The sequence below is a fragment of the Nycticebus coucang genome, chromosome 5, assembly GCF_027406575.1.
Source record: "Nycticebus coucang isolate mNycCou1 chromosome 5, mNycCou1.pri, whole genome shotgun sequence".
Taxonomy (NCBI): Eukaryota; Metazoa; Chordata; class Mammalia; order Primates; family Lorisidae; genus Nycticebus; species Nycticebus coucang.
This window is the reverse complement of record NC_069784.1, coordinates 10,446,664-10,463,898: the sequence shown is the minus strand read 5'-3', so window position 1 is coordinate 10,463,898 and position 17,235 is coordinate 10,446,664. Positions and strand designations below refer to the sequence as shown.

The 17,235-nt window shown below is 40.1% G+C and overlaps 2 protein-coding genes across 18 annotated transcripts in view; one reads left to right on the top strand and one right to left on the bottom strand.

The window, feature by feature from the left end:
• Positions 1–3,275, bottom strand: part of DNAJB4 (DnaJ heat shock protein family (Hsp40) member B4) — a 32,780-nt gene extending 29,505 nt beyond the window's left edge. For 2 of the 5 annotated variants that reach the window (XM_053592390.1, XM_053592392.1), the window contains exon 1: positions 2,535–2,629. The gene's annotated coding sequence lies outside the window, so the exon portion shown is untranslated. Of the gene's footprint in view, positions 1–2,534; positions 2,630–3,192 lie in introns of those variants that run through there. The other 3 variants (XM_053592386.1, XM_053592391.1, XM_053592388.1) reach the window with 3 other exon arrangements.
• Positions 3,006–17,235, top strand: part of FUBP1 (far upstream element binding protein 1) — a 43,057-nt gene continuing 28,827 nt past the window's right edge. For 6 of the 13 annotated variants that reach the window (XR_008380250.1, XR_008380253.1, XR_008380251.1 and 3 more), the window contains exons 1-8: positions 3,373–3,614; positions 11,393–11,483; positions 12,252–12,314; positions 13,103–13,141; positions 14,390–14,429; positions 14,924–14,976; positions 15,071–15,142; positions 15,275–15,332. Coding sequence is in view for 9 of the 13 variants with exons in the window: in XM_053592367.1 (XP_053448342.1) it covers positions 3,495–3,614; positions 11,393–11,483; positions 12,252–12,314; positions 13,103–13,141; positions 14,390–14,429; positions 14,924–14,976; positions 15,071–15,142; positions 15,275–15,332 (536 nt within the window). In the remaining 4 variants the exon portion in view is untranslated. Of the gene's footprint in view, positions 3,086–3,317; positions 3,615–11,392; positions 11,484–12,251; positions 12,315–13,102; positions 13,142–14,389; positions 14,430–14,923; positions 14,977–15,070; positions 15,143–15,274; positions 15,333–17,235 lie in introns of those variants that run through there. The other 7 variants (XM_053592362.1, XM_053592366.1, XM_053592364.1 and 4 more) reach the window with 4 other exon arrangements.

Below are 17,235 nucleotides of genomic sequence, written 5' to 3'. Positions count from 1 at the left end.
ACAAGTCTCAGAGGCAGGGAAGATCTTAGGCAACAACATGGCCAATTATGAGTGGAATGAGAGGGAGGGGTATTCAGACGGTAGCCTGAATATGTGGAGCCCTGAGGCCAGTCCTAGGATAGGCATTACAAAAGCTATAAAAATAGGTAAGATGATCTAATTTATGTTTTTTAAAAAATCATCATGTAGAATGTATTGTAATACAATCATGTATTGGCACACTTGATTTTCAAAAGTACTAGTAACAATCTATTCCTTGGAGAATATTCTTAGAGTGGGAACATGAGTACTTGTTCCTTCTGAACTATTATACATATATATCATACATTTTCCTACACAAAATTTCATAATTTTTTTTTAAGAGACAGAGTCTCACTTTGATGCCCTCAGTAGAGTACAGTGGTGTCACAGCTCACAGCAACCTCCAGCTCCTGGGCTTAGGCAATTCTCTTGACTCAGCCTCCCAAGTAGCTGAGACCACAAGGCCCAGCTACTTTTTGCTGCAGTTTGGCCAGGGCAGGGTTTGAATCCGCCACCCTAGGTATATGGGGCCAGCACCCTACTCACTGAGCCACAGGTGCCACCCAAAATTTCATAATGTTTTAAAAAGTAAATTATAGAGATCTAAGGGCAGAAGCAGATAAATCAACAAGACTGGTAATGTAACAGTCTAGGAATAAGGTGAGGGGTAAGTTGAATTAGGCCGTGAGCAGAAGGGAGGGAAAAGTAATGGAATCTAAAATATATTTCATATATATACATATATATACTTTTTTTTTTTTTTTTTTGAGAGAGTTTCATTATGTCACCCTCGGTAGAGTGCCGTGGTGTCACAGCTCACAGCAACCTCAAACTCTTGGGCTTCAGCAATACTCTTGCCTCAGCCTCCCAAGTAGCTGGGACTACAGGTGCCCACCACAACACTCGGCTATTTCTTTTTTTATTGTGGTCGTCATTGTTGTTTAGGAGGCCTGGGCAGGGCTGGAATCCACGAGCCCCCGTGTATATGGCTGGTGCTGTAACCTCTGAGCTACAGGCACGGAACCTAGAATATATTATATTTAAAGGCAGTATGGCCAATAGGTCTCCCTGATAGATGGAAAGAAGAGGCAGGGACAGGAATCAAGACTGACCAGTGGTTCTCAATGAGGGGTGATTTTGCCGTCCAAAGCCCCAGTGCAATGTCTAAGGTCATTTTGGGTTATCATAACTAGCAGGGGGTAGACGGGTGGGGTTATTACTGACATCTGTGGTAGAGGCCAAAGATGCTACTAAACATACTGCAATGCATTGCAGTATTGCAAGAGAATTATCTGGTCCTAAATGTCCTGGTCTTGACTGATTTCAATTGGTTCCCATTCTAGAATACCCATACTTCTAAATAATCTACAAAGGAATGGCGGTCTGTATGTATTTTCAATATTTAGTGGCAACTAAAATATACCGTAGTATACATGAAATAAAGTTTGAGACAGTAAATTAGTAAATTAAATCACTGTGATAAAATTATATTGATCAGAAGTCTGATTAGCAGATGAACCTAATTTTAAAAGCATGAAAAAAATCAAGACTTTCTCAAGATAAAAGTGGAAAATTCCTCTTCAGCAATACCCCAACACTGCTTTTACAGTTTTTCTATACACTATGATGAAATTTGCAGTCCAATACATTTTACGCTTTTTCAGATACAAATTCCACCAAAATTTAAAAGGATAGCTATGAACACTGAAAACGATGATCAGAGTTATAAATAGGTAAGATAGTAGGAAAAACTGATTAAAAGAAAATGATAGGGCGGCGCCTGTGGCTCAGTGAGTAGGGCGCCGGCCCCATATACCGAGGGTGGCGGGTTCAAACCCAGCCCCGGCCAAACCGCAACCAAAAAAAAATAGCCGGCGTTGTGGCGGGCGCCTGTAGTCCCAGCTGCTCGGGAGGCTGAGGCAAGAGAATCACTTAAGCCCAGGAGTTGGAGGTTGCTGTGAGCTGTGTGAGGCCACGGCACTCTACTGAGGGCCATAAAGTGAGACTCTGTCTCTACAAAAAAAGAAAAAAAAAAAAAAAGAAAGAAAATGATAGTCCATTTGTATCTACGTGCATTCAATTGTTCAGTTAACTGACTTATTTTGGGGCTTGAACAAGTGGACCCTGTTTACCTTGGCGAAAAATTCCATCCTGTTTACCAGGAAGATGGCAGCACACATTAGTGTCATTTACTTTAAGAGCAGCAATGGGAAACGTGTTAAGACCGAATTAAAAGATAGAATGCCACAAAGTTGAAAAAGTTCATTTAACCTCATTCTTTGTTATTTAAACAGAAAGAAGGGGGGGAGGGAATCACTATGATACACACAATAATTTACAGAGTAAGACTTCTAAAGTACCCTAATGATTCCTGGAACCACTACTACAGGTATTAACGCCGTAAATTAAATTACGTCCCAGGGAAGGTCTGAAGAAATTATCTTAAATTAATACCTGAAGTAGATTAAAAAAAAAAAAAAAACTACCCCTGGTTTGACAATTCAGAACATTACCTTAGATTTGAGTGCCCACAGGTTAGAGCTGGGAGGAACCACTTCTAAGTAAATTGTGGTCAAGAAAACACTAGCAGTTTTTAATTGTAAGGAGCCACGGACACGTACAAAACTAGGTTACTGAGTGGCTGCCACTGAACTTAGGAACAAGCACGTTTTTAAACGATAAAGAAATGGGCAGTCACATTGTCATAGCCTCAGCCACATTATTTTAAACAAAAACTTCAAAATCTGCCTTAGAACTAAACGGCGTCCAGCCTGAATTCATCTTCACTTGCGATAACTCAAAAGTTTGACAGTCTAGAAGTAATACAGGGACATTTTGCTACTCTGAAAATCATGCTGGGTTCCCACTCGGCCAGGCAGACGTTTCGGGAGCAGCACCACGCGCCATCCCTGGCGCGCATTCCCAGCGCCCAAAGGGCGGAAACGCGCTCGAGACACTGTTGCGTCAACGTCACGCCCGTCGTCGTCACCGCCCTTCCCCACGGACACACAGAATGACCTCTGGCGGACAATTCTACCGCAACACCTCCAAGAAGCGGCGACTGGTAAGAAACTACTCTTTCTTTCTTCACGCTTTCTACAACCCAACCCCAACCACAGCCGCATCGCCATCATCACCCATCACCCCGAAGGAACAATTACCCAGCCTCACCCCAAGAGCGTGCGGAGAGGAGGCGCCAAAATCAAGCCCCATTCTCGCGAAATCTTAAACTGAATTATCGCGACATCTTTCTGCCCCTCCTTTCTCCTCCCCACAACCCCCCCACCCCCGCACACCAGCGCGTTGCCTCAGAAACATCGCGAGATCTCCTTTTTCAGTCCCCGCCCCTTTACGGCACGATGGTCGCGCAAGAATGTGATAGAGCCTCGACGGCCGCCATTTTCTTTCTTTCTTAGCTGTTAGCTGAGAGCAGGTCTCTGTGAAAAAGCGGCAGCAGCTACTGTAGTGTAGCCATGGCGGATTATTCAACAGTGCCTCCACCCTCTTCTGGCTCAGCTGGTGGTGGTGGTGGCGGCGGCGGTGGCGGAGGAGTAAACGATGCTTTCAAAGATGCACTGCAGAGGGCCCGGCAGGTAAGTCTGGACCGCGCGGCGGGATCCCGAAAGCTTGCGGTAATTGGCCGCTGGCTGAGTAGGCCGCTGCCCCTTCGCGCGTGAGGAAGAGGCCCTTCCGGACTGAGATGAGACTCGGGTATCCCCACGTTGGCAATACGGTTTGGAGGCCAGAGCTCGGCTTTGTGTTGTTGGAGTCTAAGCTACTTAGAACTCCAACGCGTGCTACGCAAAGATGGCTTTAAGGCTTTCTCGCACTTCTGGGGCACTCGAGCGTCTCCAGGAAGTTAGCTTAGTCTCCCCCCTTTCTCAGAAGGAATATTCTACACGTAAGGCGTTCGTAGTTTTACTCAAAACCATGGAAGGTTCTGGTAAAGAGTTTAGGGAGGGTGTAGGGTCTGCTGGAGCCATAGTAAGGGAATGGATTTGACATGAAGGCAGTCTTTACGGCTTCCATCTCTCTTGCGTTCTCCCTCGTAACTAAAGCAGCTTTCGGTGTCCTTCACCTTCACACCTCCGCAAGGAAGAGGCTTCTGCGAGCACCCTTTATCTGGGCGGGATTTAGGTGTCAGGGTGTTACGAGTCCTTCCTCTTTATTTCTCAAAATGGCTTCAGGCCCATTACCCGAGATTTCTGTTTGAATCTGCCTCTCTGTTCGGAGTCGTAAACTGACCAGACCTCTTTGTGTTACGTAGGTGCGTACATTTGTCCTGAAGGCACGTCTTTCCTAGACGAGTTGTTTAAAAGAAAAATAGTGCATGTGTTCCAGGAAAACTAAAGATTTCTTAATAGTCTCCTAATAACATTTATGAAAATATATGATGATAGAGACTTTTACGTAAGCGGAAGTAAGAATCTTACTCTAGTTATGACACTAATGCTTGTTCTAGGTTCTAGGCATTTTAGACCAGAGTTAACCAAATGGTTATTAGAAACCAGTTTTGTGATATGTTTTGATTACAATAGAAGTTCACTTTTAAGTCTTAATTCTCCAATACGATTAAAGGATCATTAAGTCACAATCAGAATTCATAAAATCTTTTAGTAATGTGACATTATAAATATGTACTTGCACTTGCTTTTAACTGGAAATATTAGGGTTAGTCAGCAAAAGGTCATTATTAATATTAGCTCTGCTGTTTTTTCCTGTAATTTTGAAAATTCTGAATGTTTAGAAGAGCGATCAAAACATATGTACCTGTGACAGAAACTCTTAGATTGTAATAGAAGACTTACCCGAACTATTTTATTCAACCAGGACTTTGAACTAATTTGAGTAACACGCAATGGGTAGATAGTGAAGATTATTTCAAACGTGTGAATTGGCTTCTTTCTAGGAAGCTGTGATATAGTCAAGGAACCAAATGCCAAACGAACAGGATTATCTGATTAATACTTTGATTAGTGAGAGAAGAGAGACAAAATATGGCCAGTTAATTCATAGGCTTGTTCTGGAAAGAGTTTCTAGTTGTCTGTGAGTCAGGCACTCAGGACAGGGAGGGATGCCTGACTGCCTGAGTAAAGGGGTGATACTGAACAAGGTGAGGAGATTTTTGGAATGACAGTATTGGGTGGAAAAAATAATGAGAAAACGCACAAATGGATTCAAATAATGAAAGACCTTGGGTTGCTACACAGGACTAAACCAAAATTTTCCGCTGTAGAATTTTTTGAATAGAGAAATTGTCCTCAAACTGTGGAATTAGTTATATGCCAGTTAAGTCATTTGAACTGTCTTTGCAGTAATGATGTGATTAATCTTTACAGAATTGATCTCAAATCTGACATTACCAAGTTCAGCTTTTGAGTGAAATTGCCCATTTGAGAATATCTGTAAATATCAGTTGTGGCTGCTTGTCTGATTATGTAAGAGGTGCAGTATGCATAAGAGTACTTGCACTTACTGAAGAAACAAGTTAGTTACATATCTTAATTACTCTTGCCTTGTCTGTTTACTAAGAGGATATTGAATTTACAAAATCCCTACCTAACCTTATGTTTCTTTTCTTTGTCTAGAGTACTATGCTATGAAGAGGTATAAAAACAGCTTATTGCTCTCAAGGAGCTGTACCAATGGGGATGCTGTTGGTATTTTTAGCTGGACAGTTCCTTATTATCAAGGAAAGCAGGGCAAGTTGTTAATGATCCCTGGCCCTACCTGCTAAATGCCAGTAGCGTTTACTCTTGTTGGTCGTTGCCATCTGATAATTTAAACCCAAGCTTCTTGGTGGGTTTTTTTTTTTTCCTAGAGAATCTTGGTAGTATATTTTCATGTGAAATTTCCAGATGTTTATGACTCTGAGCTGCATCTAGCACAGGGGCAACTAGATTGCTTCTCTTTGGGTTTCCCACTTGTGTACATTAGAAATTTTCTGTGTGTGTGTGTGTGTATTTTAAGTTGTAACTCCAGAGAATGAGATTGGGATTTTTTTTAATTTAGTCTTTGGCAGTCATAAAAACAATAAGTTCTGTCTCTAGAACATTGGGAAATAAATACAATTATCTACTCCTTTTTTTGTTGTTGAGATTACATGAAGGTAGAAGTGAGTCAAGAGACCGTGACTAGACTAGGTAGATTACAAAGTAAGCAAGACTGTCTACCCTAACTATGAAATTAGTTATTAAGAACTCAATTATTGTTGAAGTATCTTCTCTGATAATTGTAAGAGTGATTGAGGCTGGATTATGTTGTTTGGATGAAATGAAAGTATAAAATAGAGCTTTTCGCCTTTTACTACCATCAATCTCTTCAGTGAAAACTAGCATTTGAGTATGACTTTAAAAAAAAACAATTTGTGGGCGGTGCCTGTGGCTCAGTCGGTAAGGCGCCGTCCCCATATACCGAGGGTGTTGGGTTCAAACCTGGCCCCGGCTGAACTGCAACCAAAAAATAGCTGGGTGTTGTGGCGGGCGCCTGTAGTCCCAGCTACTCAGGAGGCTGAGGCAAGAGAATCGCTTAAGCCCAGGAGTTGGAGGTTGCTGTGAGCTGTGTGACGCCATGGCACTCTACCAAGGGCCATAAAGTGAGACTCTGTCTCTACAAAAAAAAAAAAAAAAAAATTTGTGACAGTATAGCAAAGCTTGATTGTGATAAGCGAATGGTAGTGTCTACACTTGTTGAACATTGATATTTCTGCTGTATAAGAACTAAGTTTATCAGGACTTTCCCCATAAAGGAACTTAATATTTATTAGATTGAATCAATAAATATGTTTAACAAGTTAAAGTACATTGATTCCTTCCTGTCTTTGGGTTCTGTGTCCATAGATTCAACCAACCACAGATTGAAAATATTTGGGGAGAAAATGCAAAAAAAAAAGCAAATTTTAAAAAATGTAGTCTTGCAGCTAAATTTACGTATCATTTATGTCAGATCAGATTTGTTTGTTGAGACAGTCCCACTCTGTGCCCTGAGCAGAGTGCAATGACTTCATAACTCACTGCAACCTCAGACTCAGTATGCGGGCTGTGGGCATCCCACTGCCTTAGCCTCCGGCTGCCTTAGCCTCCGGCTGCCTTAGCCTCCGTAGACGCTGGATTACAAGCGCCCAGCTGGGTTTTTCCATTTTTTTGTTTGTTTAGGAGTTGGGGTCTCACTCTCACTCAGTCAAGTCTCGAACTCCTGAGCTCAAGCTATTCTCCCTCCTCAGCCTCCCAAAGTGCTGGGATTACAGGCATGAGCCACCGCACCCAGCTCAGATCAGGTGTTAAAGGTAACCTAGAAATGACTTAAAGCATACTGGAGGATACCCATAGTCATATGTAAATATTACACCCTTTTATGTAAAGGACTTGGACATTTGCAGATTTTGGTATCCTTGTAGGTCCTGGAACCAATCCCCCAAGATAACAAGGGACCATTTGTACTCAGTCATTCCACTTGATACTGAGTTGTTTTTTTTTCTTAAAGCTGATCCTCGGAAGATCAGCTGTAAACTATACTAGTTCCACCTTATCCAAAGGGGATACTTTTTTTTTTTTTGGAAACAAAGTCTATGTCGCCCTAGGTAGAGTGCCATGGTGTCACAGCAACCTCAAACTCTTGGGCTTAAGCAATTCTCTTGCCTCAGCCTCCTAAGTAGCTGGGACTACAGGTGCCTGCCACAATGCCCGGCTATTTTTAGAGATAGGTCTTGTTCTGTGCTCAGGCTGATCTTGAACTTGTGGGCTCAGGTGGTCTGCCCACCTGGGCCTCCCAGAGTGCTGGGATTACAGACATGAGCCATTGCGACTTGGGATCCCTTCTAAGACCCTCACCTGAAACCACATACACAGTAAAACCTCCATAGTTGACCACCTCCATAAGTTGACCTAATTTTCATAGACTGGACATGCACCACATGTACGTATCAAGGCCTAGTTCTTTATGTTGACCAGTTTGTTGCACTCCCTTGGGTGGTCAACTTACAGAGGTTCTACTGTAGTACCAAATGCTGAACATACATTCATGATACTATGTTTTTTACTGTACATACATAATTATGATTAAATTAGGCACAATATTAACTACTGAAACAGAACAATAATATACCATAACAAAAGTTAATGTGAGGGTGTGCTGTATTGCTGGGAATATTTTCTTGTGTGCTATGGGTAAAAAAGCCTATTGTGTCTCTGTTTCTTTTCAATTCCAAAAGTTCTGGATTACAGGTGCAATCGATGAAAAAGGTAAAAACTGCTAAAACAGTGAAAGAAGAAAAAAATAACAATAGAACCTCTGTAAGTTGACCACCCAAGGAACCGTAACAAACTGGTCAACATACAGAGGTGGTCAACATAAGGAACTAGGCCTACAGTACTGGATATGTATGTATATGTGCATATCTGGTCTATAGAAATTAGGTCAATTTGAGATGGTCAACTGGAGGTTGCATTGTATTCATTCAGGAGAATAGAACAGGGTCCAGATGGAAAGCTTGAATTGTTTTTATAAAGTGAAATCAAAGAAGTTACCCACACTTAATATATGTCGAATAAGATTGGGATATAGTAGTTGAAGCTTGGTTTTTAGGAATTGATGTTTTTCTTAGACTCATTCTCCTTGTAGTCACCTGGGAAGTGTATATTTTCTTTTGATCTTGGGAAATGAATTATCAAGTCTGTTGGGGTCTCATGTTTTCCTGGCTGGACTGGCACTCCAGAGTCCATCTGCCCTCAGGCACTGGCCTCTGGAGTAGTTGGGACTACAGGCACACACAGCTGCTTTGTTAGTATTTTTATTATAAGAACTCTTTTCTTGGGCGGTGCCTGTGGCTCAGTGAGGAGGGCGCCGGCCCTATATGCCGAGGGTGGCGGGTTCAAACCCAGCCCGGGCCAAACTGCAACAACAAAAAAAAAAATAGCCGGGGCGTTGTGGCGGGCGCCTGTAGTCCCAGCTACTTGGGAGGCTGAGGCAAGAGAGTCGCGTAAGCCCAAGAGTTACAGGTTGCTGTGAGCCGTGTGACACCAGGGCACTCTACCCAAGGGCGGTACAGTGAGACTCTGTCTCTGCAAAAAAAAAAAACCTCTTATGTCTTTGTATCAATTCTAAATTTTTGAGATGTACCTAGTTCTTTTGCATGAACTAAGTATCAACTTTCATTTATATTTGGTTAGTTTTTGACTAGTTAATAAAGAAGTATAAATAAGTATCTTTTCTCTGTGTAGAAGTTCCTGGAGATAAAGAAGTGCTGCTTTGCAACTCCTAGAACATTTATAAAAACTAACTGCATAAGTATTCACAGTTAAATGGTACTGGGAGTACCATTTTCTATGGCCTAAAATACTTTCTAATACCATTGCCTATCAATATAGGGTAGTGTATTCATTAAATTCCTCAGGAACTGTTTAAATGCTAAGTGCTTTCAGACCTAAAGGGGGAAAAGCAGTATTTTCAGGTGTGATTATAAAAACTTTAAGACATAAGATTTAAATTAGACATGCAAAGACAAAAACAGGTCTTGTAATTGAGAAAGTAAAAGATGGTGGAAGAAAATTAGGTTGACACCAGAGCTGTGGAGAATCAGGATAATCAAGTTGTATACCTCCCCCCCCCCCCAAGTTGTGTGCCTTTTTTAATCGAGGTTTTTACTTGTTTGTTTGGGGGGAATTGAGACAGTCTCACCATGTGACCCTTGATAGAGTGCTGTAGTGTCACAGCTCACAGCAACCTCAAACTCTTGGGCTCAAGCAATTATCTTGGCTCAGCCTCCCAAGTAGCTGAGACAACCCCTGGCTTTTTTTTGTTGTTGTTGCAATTTGGCCAGGGCTGGGTTTGAACCCACCACCCTCTCGGTATATGGGGTCGGCACCCTACCCACTGAGCCATAGGCGCCATCCTGCTTGTTTGTTTTTGAAACAAAGTCTCACTCTGGCACCCTAAGTAGAGTGCTCTGGCATCATAGCTCACAGCAACCTTAAGCTCTTAGACTCAAGTGATCATCTTGCCTCAGTTTTTCTGTTTTTAGTAGAAATGGGGTCTCACTCTTGCTCAGGCTGGTCTTGAACTCCTGAGCTCAAGCATTCCACCTACCTTGGCCTCCTAGAGTGCTAGGATGCAGGCGAGACCCACCATGCATTTTAATACTTTGTCCTAAAATGCTTTGTAGTAAGTGTTTGCATTTACTGATGCTGAAAAGAGAAATCTAGGAAGTACAGTTAATATATGGGAACTGATACATATTAGACTTATGTGATCCATAATTGGATTTATGACTCATGTCCTTGAATATACTCTTACCTGCTCCAGTTTTCTAATTATTATAAAGCTTGAAGCTATTGGATTATCCACATCAAAATTACTTTGGAGAATTCCAGTCATCAAGAATTTGGTTTTCTTTTTTTTTACAGAAGATTTCAGTTATACTTGAAAGAATGATACAATGAATGTTCATGAGCCCATCGCACATCTTTTGTAATGAATATTACAAAAATATATATATAGTATATATAGTAGAATATATAGTATGGAGTTTGGCCCAGTACAGACACCAGTTTGTTCCAGTTCCCTTATTGTAGAAAAATGCAATAAATATTTATTGGTCCATGCCTTCCTTGTGACTTGTAGCTGGTATTTCTTATATTTGTTTGGTCAAGTACAAGTAATTATTTGCCCCACTCTAAAAGTTAATCTTTGTGAGAGGGAAGTGACTTAATAGAATTATGGTTCTATAGCTGAAGCTTTCTTAGAGTAGAACTCCCCAGGCTCCTGAATGTATAATTAGAGTAACATTGTCCAAAGGAAATAGAATGCAAGCCACACATTTTGTTTAACCCAGCATATCCAAAATATTACCCTTTTCTGTTTAGTATAAAAGTTTGAGATGTTTTATATTCTTTGTTCCAAATTTCCAACATTCAGTGCATGTTGCTAGCCATATTGCAAGTACTCAGTAACCACATATTGGATATGGCTACCTTATCAGACAGCATAGCCTTAAAATCCCACAAAGTGTTCACATTGTCTGTGCCAATGCACATCTTTTGAAATGTCATAGGAGAGAGCCATGGTAAGAACTATTAATCTTGTGATAGAATTAATATCCATATTTTCTTTAAAGCTTCTTGGTCTCTCCGTAAGATTGCCGATTGATTACTTTTTTGGTAATCTTCTTAATGGAAGTATAGCAGAAGCTTAATTCCAGGTGATGATTATTTGTTAATTTCCCTGAAGTATTGATGGTAGTAATAAATTGAACTATCATTGTGTTTATCAAGTGAATTTTCTTACAGCGCTAAGTAATATTTAGCACAGATGTATTAGGAAATAAATGAGGCAATGTTTGCTATCCTTAACAATGGTGTGTTTTCGGTTTTTTAAGATTGCAGCAAAAATTGGAGGTGATGCTGGGACGTCACTGAATTCAAATGACTATGGTTATGGGGGACAAAAAAGACCTTTAGAAGATGGAGGTAAGTGGTAGTCGTGAGTGTTTTGTTTACACAGTGTTTAGTTGAAGTGATTTTCATTATTTTCACATGTTTTATTGAGACACTGCTTTTATCATAAGGTTTTTAAAATTAGGATTATATTGGCCTCAAAGGGGGAAAAAAGAGACCTAGACAAGGTAGGTAAAATTTGAATCAAACAGGGTTTGTCTTATTAGAAAACATTCTATTCTCCCTCTTTTAGGATTGCATCAGATTGATAGTTTGCACAGATATCTTGTTAATAATATTGGGGGGAAAAACTATAAATTAAGAAACACTTCACTGGTTTTCTCATACATAAGTGAATCTTTATAATGTTACATTGTTTTCTATTTCATATTTTCATTTAAAGGTTGAAGTGCTATAGTTTGCTATAGAGTGTTGCAGGTTATAGCATTTATGTTATTTGTTTTTAGTACTTTGTGTTTCTGGTTTAACTTTAAACATGTGTATTAAAACTGGATTTATAGTGCTTTATATTTTTTAAAAAGATAATTGTTGAAGCTTCTGAACTTACAAGTCTGCACATATTTTTTGTTTTAGTTTTGATATGTGAATTTTGATATTTTCTTTTTGCCCTAATTTTTTTAAAGGAGGATTCTCACTGAGCTTTTAAAATGTATTTATAGCTTTTGACCCAGGAGTACTTATGTCTTTCATATTTATGGTGAGGTTTTTAATATACAAAAGAAATGAGCTAATGATGCTTCAGATGTTGTATGTAATGTATTCTTTTTATTTTATGTGTAGATGGCTCTTGGACAAGTCCGAGCAGTACAACACACTGGGAGGGAATGCCCTCTCCTTTTAAAGGCAGGAATTTTTATTTATTACCTGTGTTTAGTATGTAAACGTGAAATAAGCCAGTGGTTTCTTAACTGGACACAAATATTTCTTGGATTATGTGTCTGAATTTTTGCTGCACAGCATTCTTCTGCTTAATCATTTAGGTTTGAAGGGGGGAGGAGAATGTAGTACTTTCAGCTATAGGTTGTTTGTTCTAAGGTATGCATTGTATTCCTCTGTATAATGGATTTAGATGAAGGTAGTCATGTAGTTGCTTTGAGTTTTTCTGCTGAAGTTTTATGCCGTAAATGTTTGTTTAGGAATAAAGAACAGTTTAGATTGAGATTACCTTAAAATGTGAGTTTTTATTTTGGGTTTTTTTTTGTTTTGTTGTTTTTTGCTTTTTTTTTGGTCATAGCTTTGTGGTCATTGTCAGATTGATAGATTTTCATATTTTGATAGTTTTTCCCTCCAATCTTCAGTTCCTGTAGTGGAAGCATCATTAGCTTTTAGCAGGTAATAGTACTGAACCTACCTTGTATCAATTTAAAGTGCTTAACATATGTGAAGGTCAGTGATTTGACACAAGGAGAATTATTGTAAATATCTATGCTTCTTGTAAATAAGAGAGTGAAAGACATACAGTTTTTCTTCTTATAGATTACTAAGATTGGGTTGAAGTTTGGTAATTTTGGTTCAAATGATAAACCAGACCCTAAGATATTTCAGTAAATGGTTATATTGATACTCTTGCTGGGGAGGGCAGAAGTATTGTATTTTTTAGCAAAAAATTTAAAAACTCTTTAATTTTTCAGATCAACCAGATGCTAAGAAAGTTGCTCCTCAAAATGACTGTAAGTATTTATTTTAAATTGGATTAAGAGTTAACTGCATTTTCGGGAGGCTGAGGTGGTTGGATTGCCTGAACTCACATGTTTGAGACCAGCCTGATCCAGAGTGAGACCCCATATCTAAAAATAGCCAGGCGTTGTGGCAGGCACCTGTAGTCCCAACTGCTTAGGAGGCTAAAGCAAGAGAATTGCTTTAGCCCAAGAGTTTGAGGTTGCTGTGAACTATGACACCACAGCATTCTGCCAAGGGTGACAAAGTGAGGCTCTGTCTCCCCCCAAAAAAAAGTTAACTGAATTTTTTTTTTTTTGTAGAGACAGAGTCTCACTGTACCGCCCTCGGGTAGAGTGCCGTGGTGTCACACGGCTCACAGCAACCTCTTAACTCTTGGGCTTACGCGATTCTCTTGCCTCAGCCTCCCGAGCAGCTGGGACTACAGGCGCCCGCCACAATGCCCGGCTATTTTTTGGTTGCAGTTTGGCCGGGGCTGGGTTTGAACCCGCCACCCTCGGCATATGGGGCTGGCGCCCTACTCACTGAGCCACTGGCGCCGCCCAAAGTTAACTGAATTTTAATATTAAGGTTTTGTTCCTGTTTTGGTATCTTAGAAGTTGGTCATATTCTTTTAGAGTCTCCAGCCTGAATTTCTGTATAAAAATACACCTTTTTCTCCTATTTTACATAGATTGGTTGCTGGGTTATTTCACGTGTTTATTTTATTTAATTGCTACTTTTTCTGGGGCACAGGGTCTCTGTTGCCCGGGGTCTCAGCCTACCTCATAGCAACCTCAAATTTTTGGGCTCAAGTAATCCTCCTGCCTCAGCCTCTCTAGTAGCTGGGACTCTAGGCAACCGCCATAAGTCGGTTTTACTATTTTTAGTAAAGACAGAATTCTGCTTCTGCTCAGGCCGGCCTCAGACTCCTGAGCTCAAGCAGTCCTCAGGCCTTGATCTCCTAGAGTGCTTGGGATTATAAGCATAAGGCGCCAGATCTGGCCTAACTACTCCATTCTTAAACTGTGTTTGTACTACTTAAAAGGAAAAGTTTTCTGTGCCATTGCTAATATGTCTGCATTTTCACTGTTTTTTGCTACTGTCAGTGCCGATTTAAATATTCTGTAAAAATTTTATTCTCTTTAAAGTGTTGTCTTTGCATCAGAGAGGGGCTTAGAATACTTAATGTTATTATATTCAATATTTAAGTAAACCTGAATTGTGAATTCTCATTTTATTTTTATCAAATTTTTTTGTAGCTTTTGGAACACAGTTACCACCAATGCATCAGCAGCAAAGGTATGGTCAGAAGCTTCCCGAAAAGTACTTTGCAAGTTTTAGTTAAGCTGTATTTACACACAGAACCATGGTAGTGTGTCGTGAATGTGTATCTGCATTTGTGTGTGTGTGTAGTTCATTTCCCTTCACTTGAGAAGATAAACCATTTTTCTTTTTGAGTGAAATACATTTAGAATTTCGAAGAATAGCTAGAACATTTTAGAACTAGAGTAATTAGAGAAACTGTTAAGATGAATTATAAATTCCTTATAATTTGTTTACAGGTTATTCCTTTAAACCATTCCATTTACCATCCCTTCCCAACTGGATGTGCATTGCCTTAAGATTTTTGTTTTAACTATAAGTAATAAGGCCATATTTTTGTCAAGAATGTGCTTAGAAGCTTAGTTTAAGCCATTAGGAGACATGAGATTTCTCATTTTTATTAGTAGGTTACCTTTTATATGTGAATAATTTTTCTTAGAAGGTAAATGTTAGTTACTATTATTTCTTAGCAGGTCTGTAATGACAGAAGAATACAAAGTTCCAGATGGAATGGTTGGCTTTAGTAAGTAACCTAATTTTTAAAGTTTTGAAAACACAAAAAAACTACTTTATAATCGTTTAGCAAATAATTTTCTTTTTCTTTTTTTTTAAACTAGTAATTGGCAGAGGAGGTGAACAGATCTCACGCATACAACAGGAATCTGGATGCAAAATACAGATAGCTCCTGGTAACATTCTTCTTTTGGTCTAATCAGAGTGTCTAGAAAGTGAGCATATATTTTAGGTTTCTAGTGATAAGGATGCTACCTATAAATCTTTTGACCTAAAATTTTCTCTTTTTTTCTTTTTTTTAATTGTAGACAGTGGTGGCCTTCCAGAAAGGTCATGTATGTTAACTGGAACACCTGAATCTGTCCAGTAAGTATGAAAATCTTAAATGTCTTCTAGTAATATGAATTTTGTCTTTGCCTTTCATTATAGCTTTCTTTTACATTATCATCTCCTTTAACTCCAAAGTTTAGGCCTCATGCCTCTCTCAGTTCAGGTTCATCGTTTGAATTATTGAACACAGAAAATAATGTAAACTCTCTTTATGTCTACTCCAGTCTTCACTTGAGAAGGTGAATGTAGCTTAGAGAAAAATACACCATTACATTGACTGTCACCTAAAACCCAAGTTAAGCTCAAATACACTTTTGAGGTACCTACATTTCTCTAGTTCCATTCATTCTCTTCCACTTTTCTCTAAGGATTATTTATTAGTACTGTCTCTCCCCCTCCTACAGATCTTTAGTGTCTGACCCCCTCTTTCCCACTTAGGCTTATTTACTGGGAGAACAGAAACAAATCCTAAGAAACAATTCTGTCTTTCTCTGCCACTAAACCTCTCAGTTTTCATTTATTCTGATACTATTTTTTTGTGTGTTCATGCGCCTAGCGCTGAAGGTCGTGTCCCTGCAATTGAGGGGACATATAATGAATGATTCATTATTCTGAATTTTGTGAAAAAAAAATTACCAAGAGTTGCTTATGGATAAATGAGGCATGAGAGAAAGATAAAACATTATCACTTTATCACTCTTTTCTATATAATTTGTAACACCATACAGACATTCCTCGAAATCTCAAAAACTATGCCTAAACCCCACATTTTCTCTGCTTTCTTTTATTTTTTTAGAGACTGTCGCCCTCAGTAGAGTGCTGTGGCATCACAGCTCACAGCAACCTCAAACTCTTGGGCTTAGGCGATTCTCTTGCCTCAGCCTCCCCAGTAGCTGGGACTACAGGTGCCCGCTGCCACGCCCAGCTATTTTTTCGTTGCAGTTTGGCCAGGGCCAGGTTTGAACCTGGCACCCTCGGTATATGGGGCTGGCGCCCTACTCACTGAGCCAGAGGTGCCGCCCTCTGCTTTCTTTTTTTCTTTTTTTTGTAGAGACAGAGTCTCACTTTATGGCCCTCGGTAGAGTGCCATGGCATCACACAGCTCACAGCAACCTGAACCTCTTGCCTCAGCCTCCCAAGTAGCTGCGACTACACGCACCCTCCACAACGCCCCGCTATTTTTTGGTTTGCAGTTTAGCCGGGCCGGGTTTGAACCCGCCACCCTCGGTATACGGGGCCGGTGCCTTACCGACTGAGCCACAGGCGCCGCCCCACCCTCTGCTTTCTTTTACAACAAAATTTCTTTAATGAGGTGGCTGTACTTAACCATATCTGCCTGTTTTAACTTTTCTTGAGCGCAGCATTAGTTGGGCTTTTATTCAAACTATTTCATTAAAATGTCCCTGAAGATCACAAATGAAATGCCATATCATTCAGCCTATCAGCAATATGACATAGTAAACCACTTCCTCCTTGAAATATGTTATTTATTAGGCTCTGGGACATAATGGGCTGTCCTTTCTCAGTCTTTTTGGTGGCTCGGCCCTTCATCTTTGAAGTGCTTCAGAATACAGTCCTCATATGGTACGTACATCAACACAGACCTATCAGATGACTTCATTCAGTCTATTAAATTTCATTCGATACATGCCTTTATATGCTCTTGAATTTCTATTTTCAGTCTTAATCTCTTTCTTAAATTATAGCTTCGTACATCTGCTGCTCACTCAGTATCTTCACTTGAATATCTTATTAGTTACGACATTAGAGCATAAAAAACAGAATCGGGGTTTTTTTTGGAGACAGAGTCTCAAGCTGCCACCCTGGGTAGAGTACCGTAGCGTCACAGCTAACAGCAACCTCAAACTCCTGGGCTTAAGCGATTCTCTTGCCTCAGCCTCCCAAGTAGCTGTGACTACAGGCGCCTGCCACAATGCCC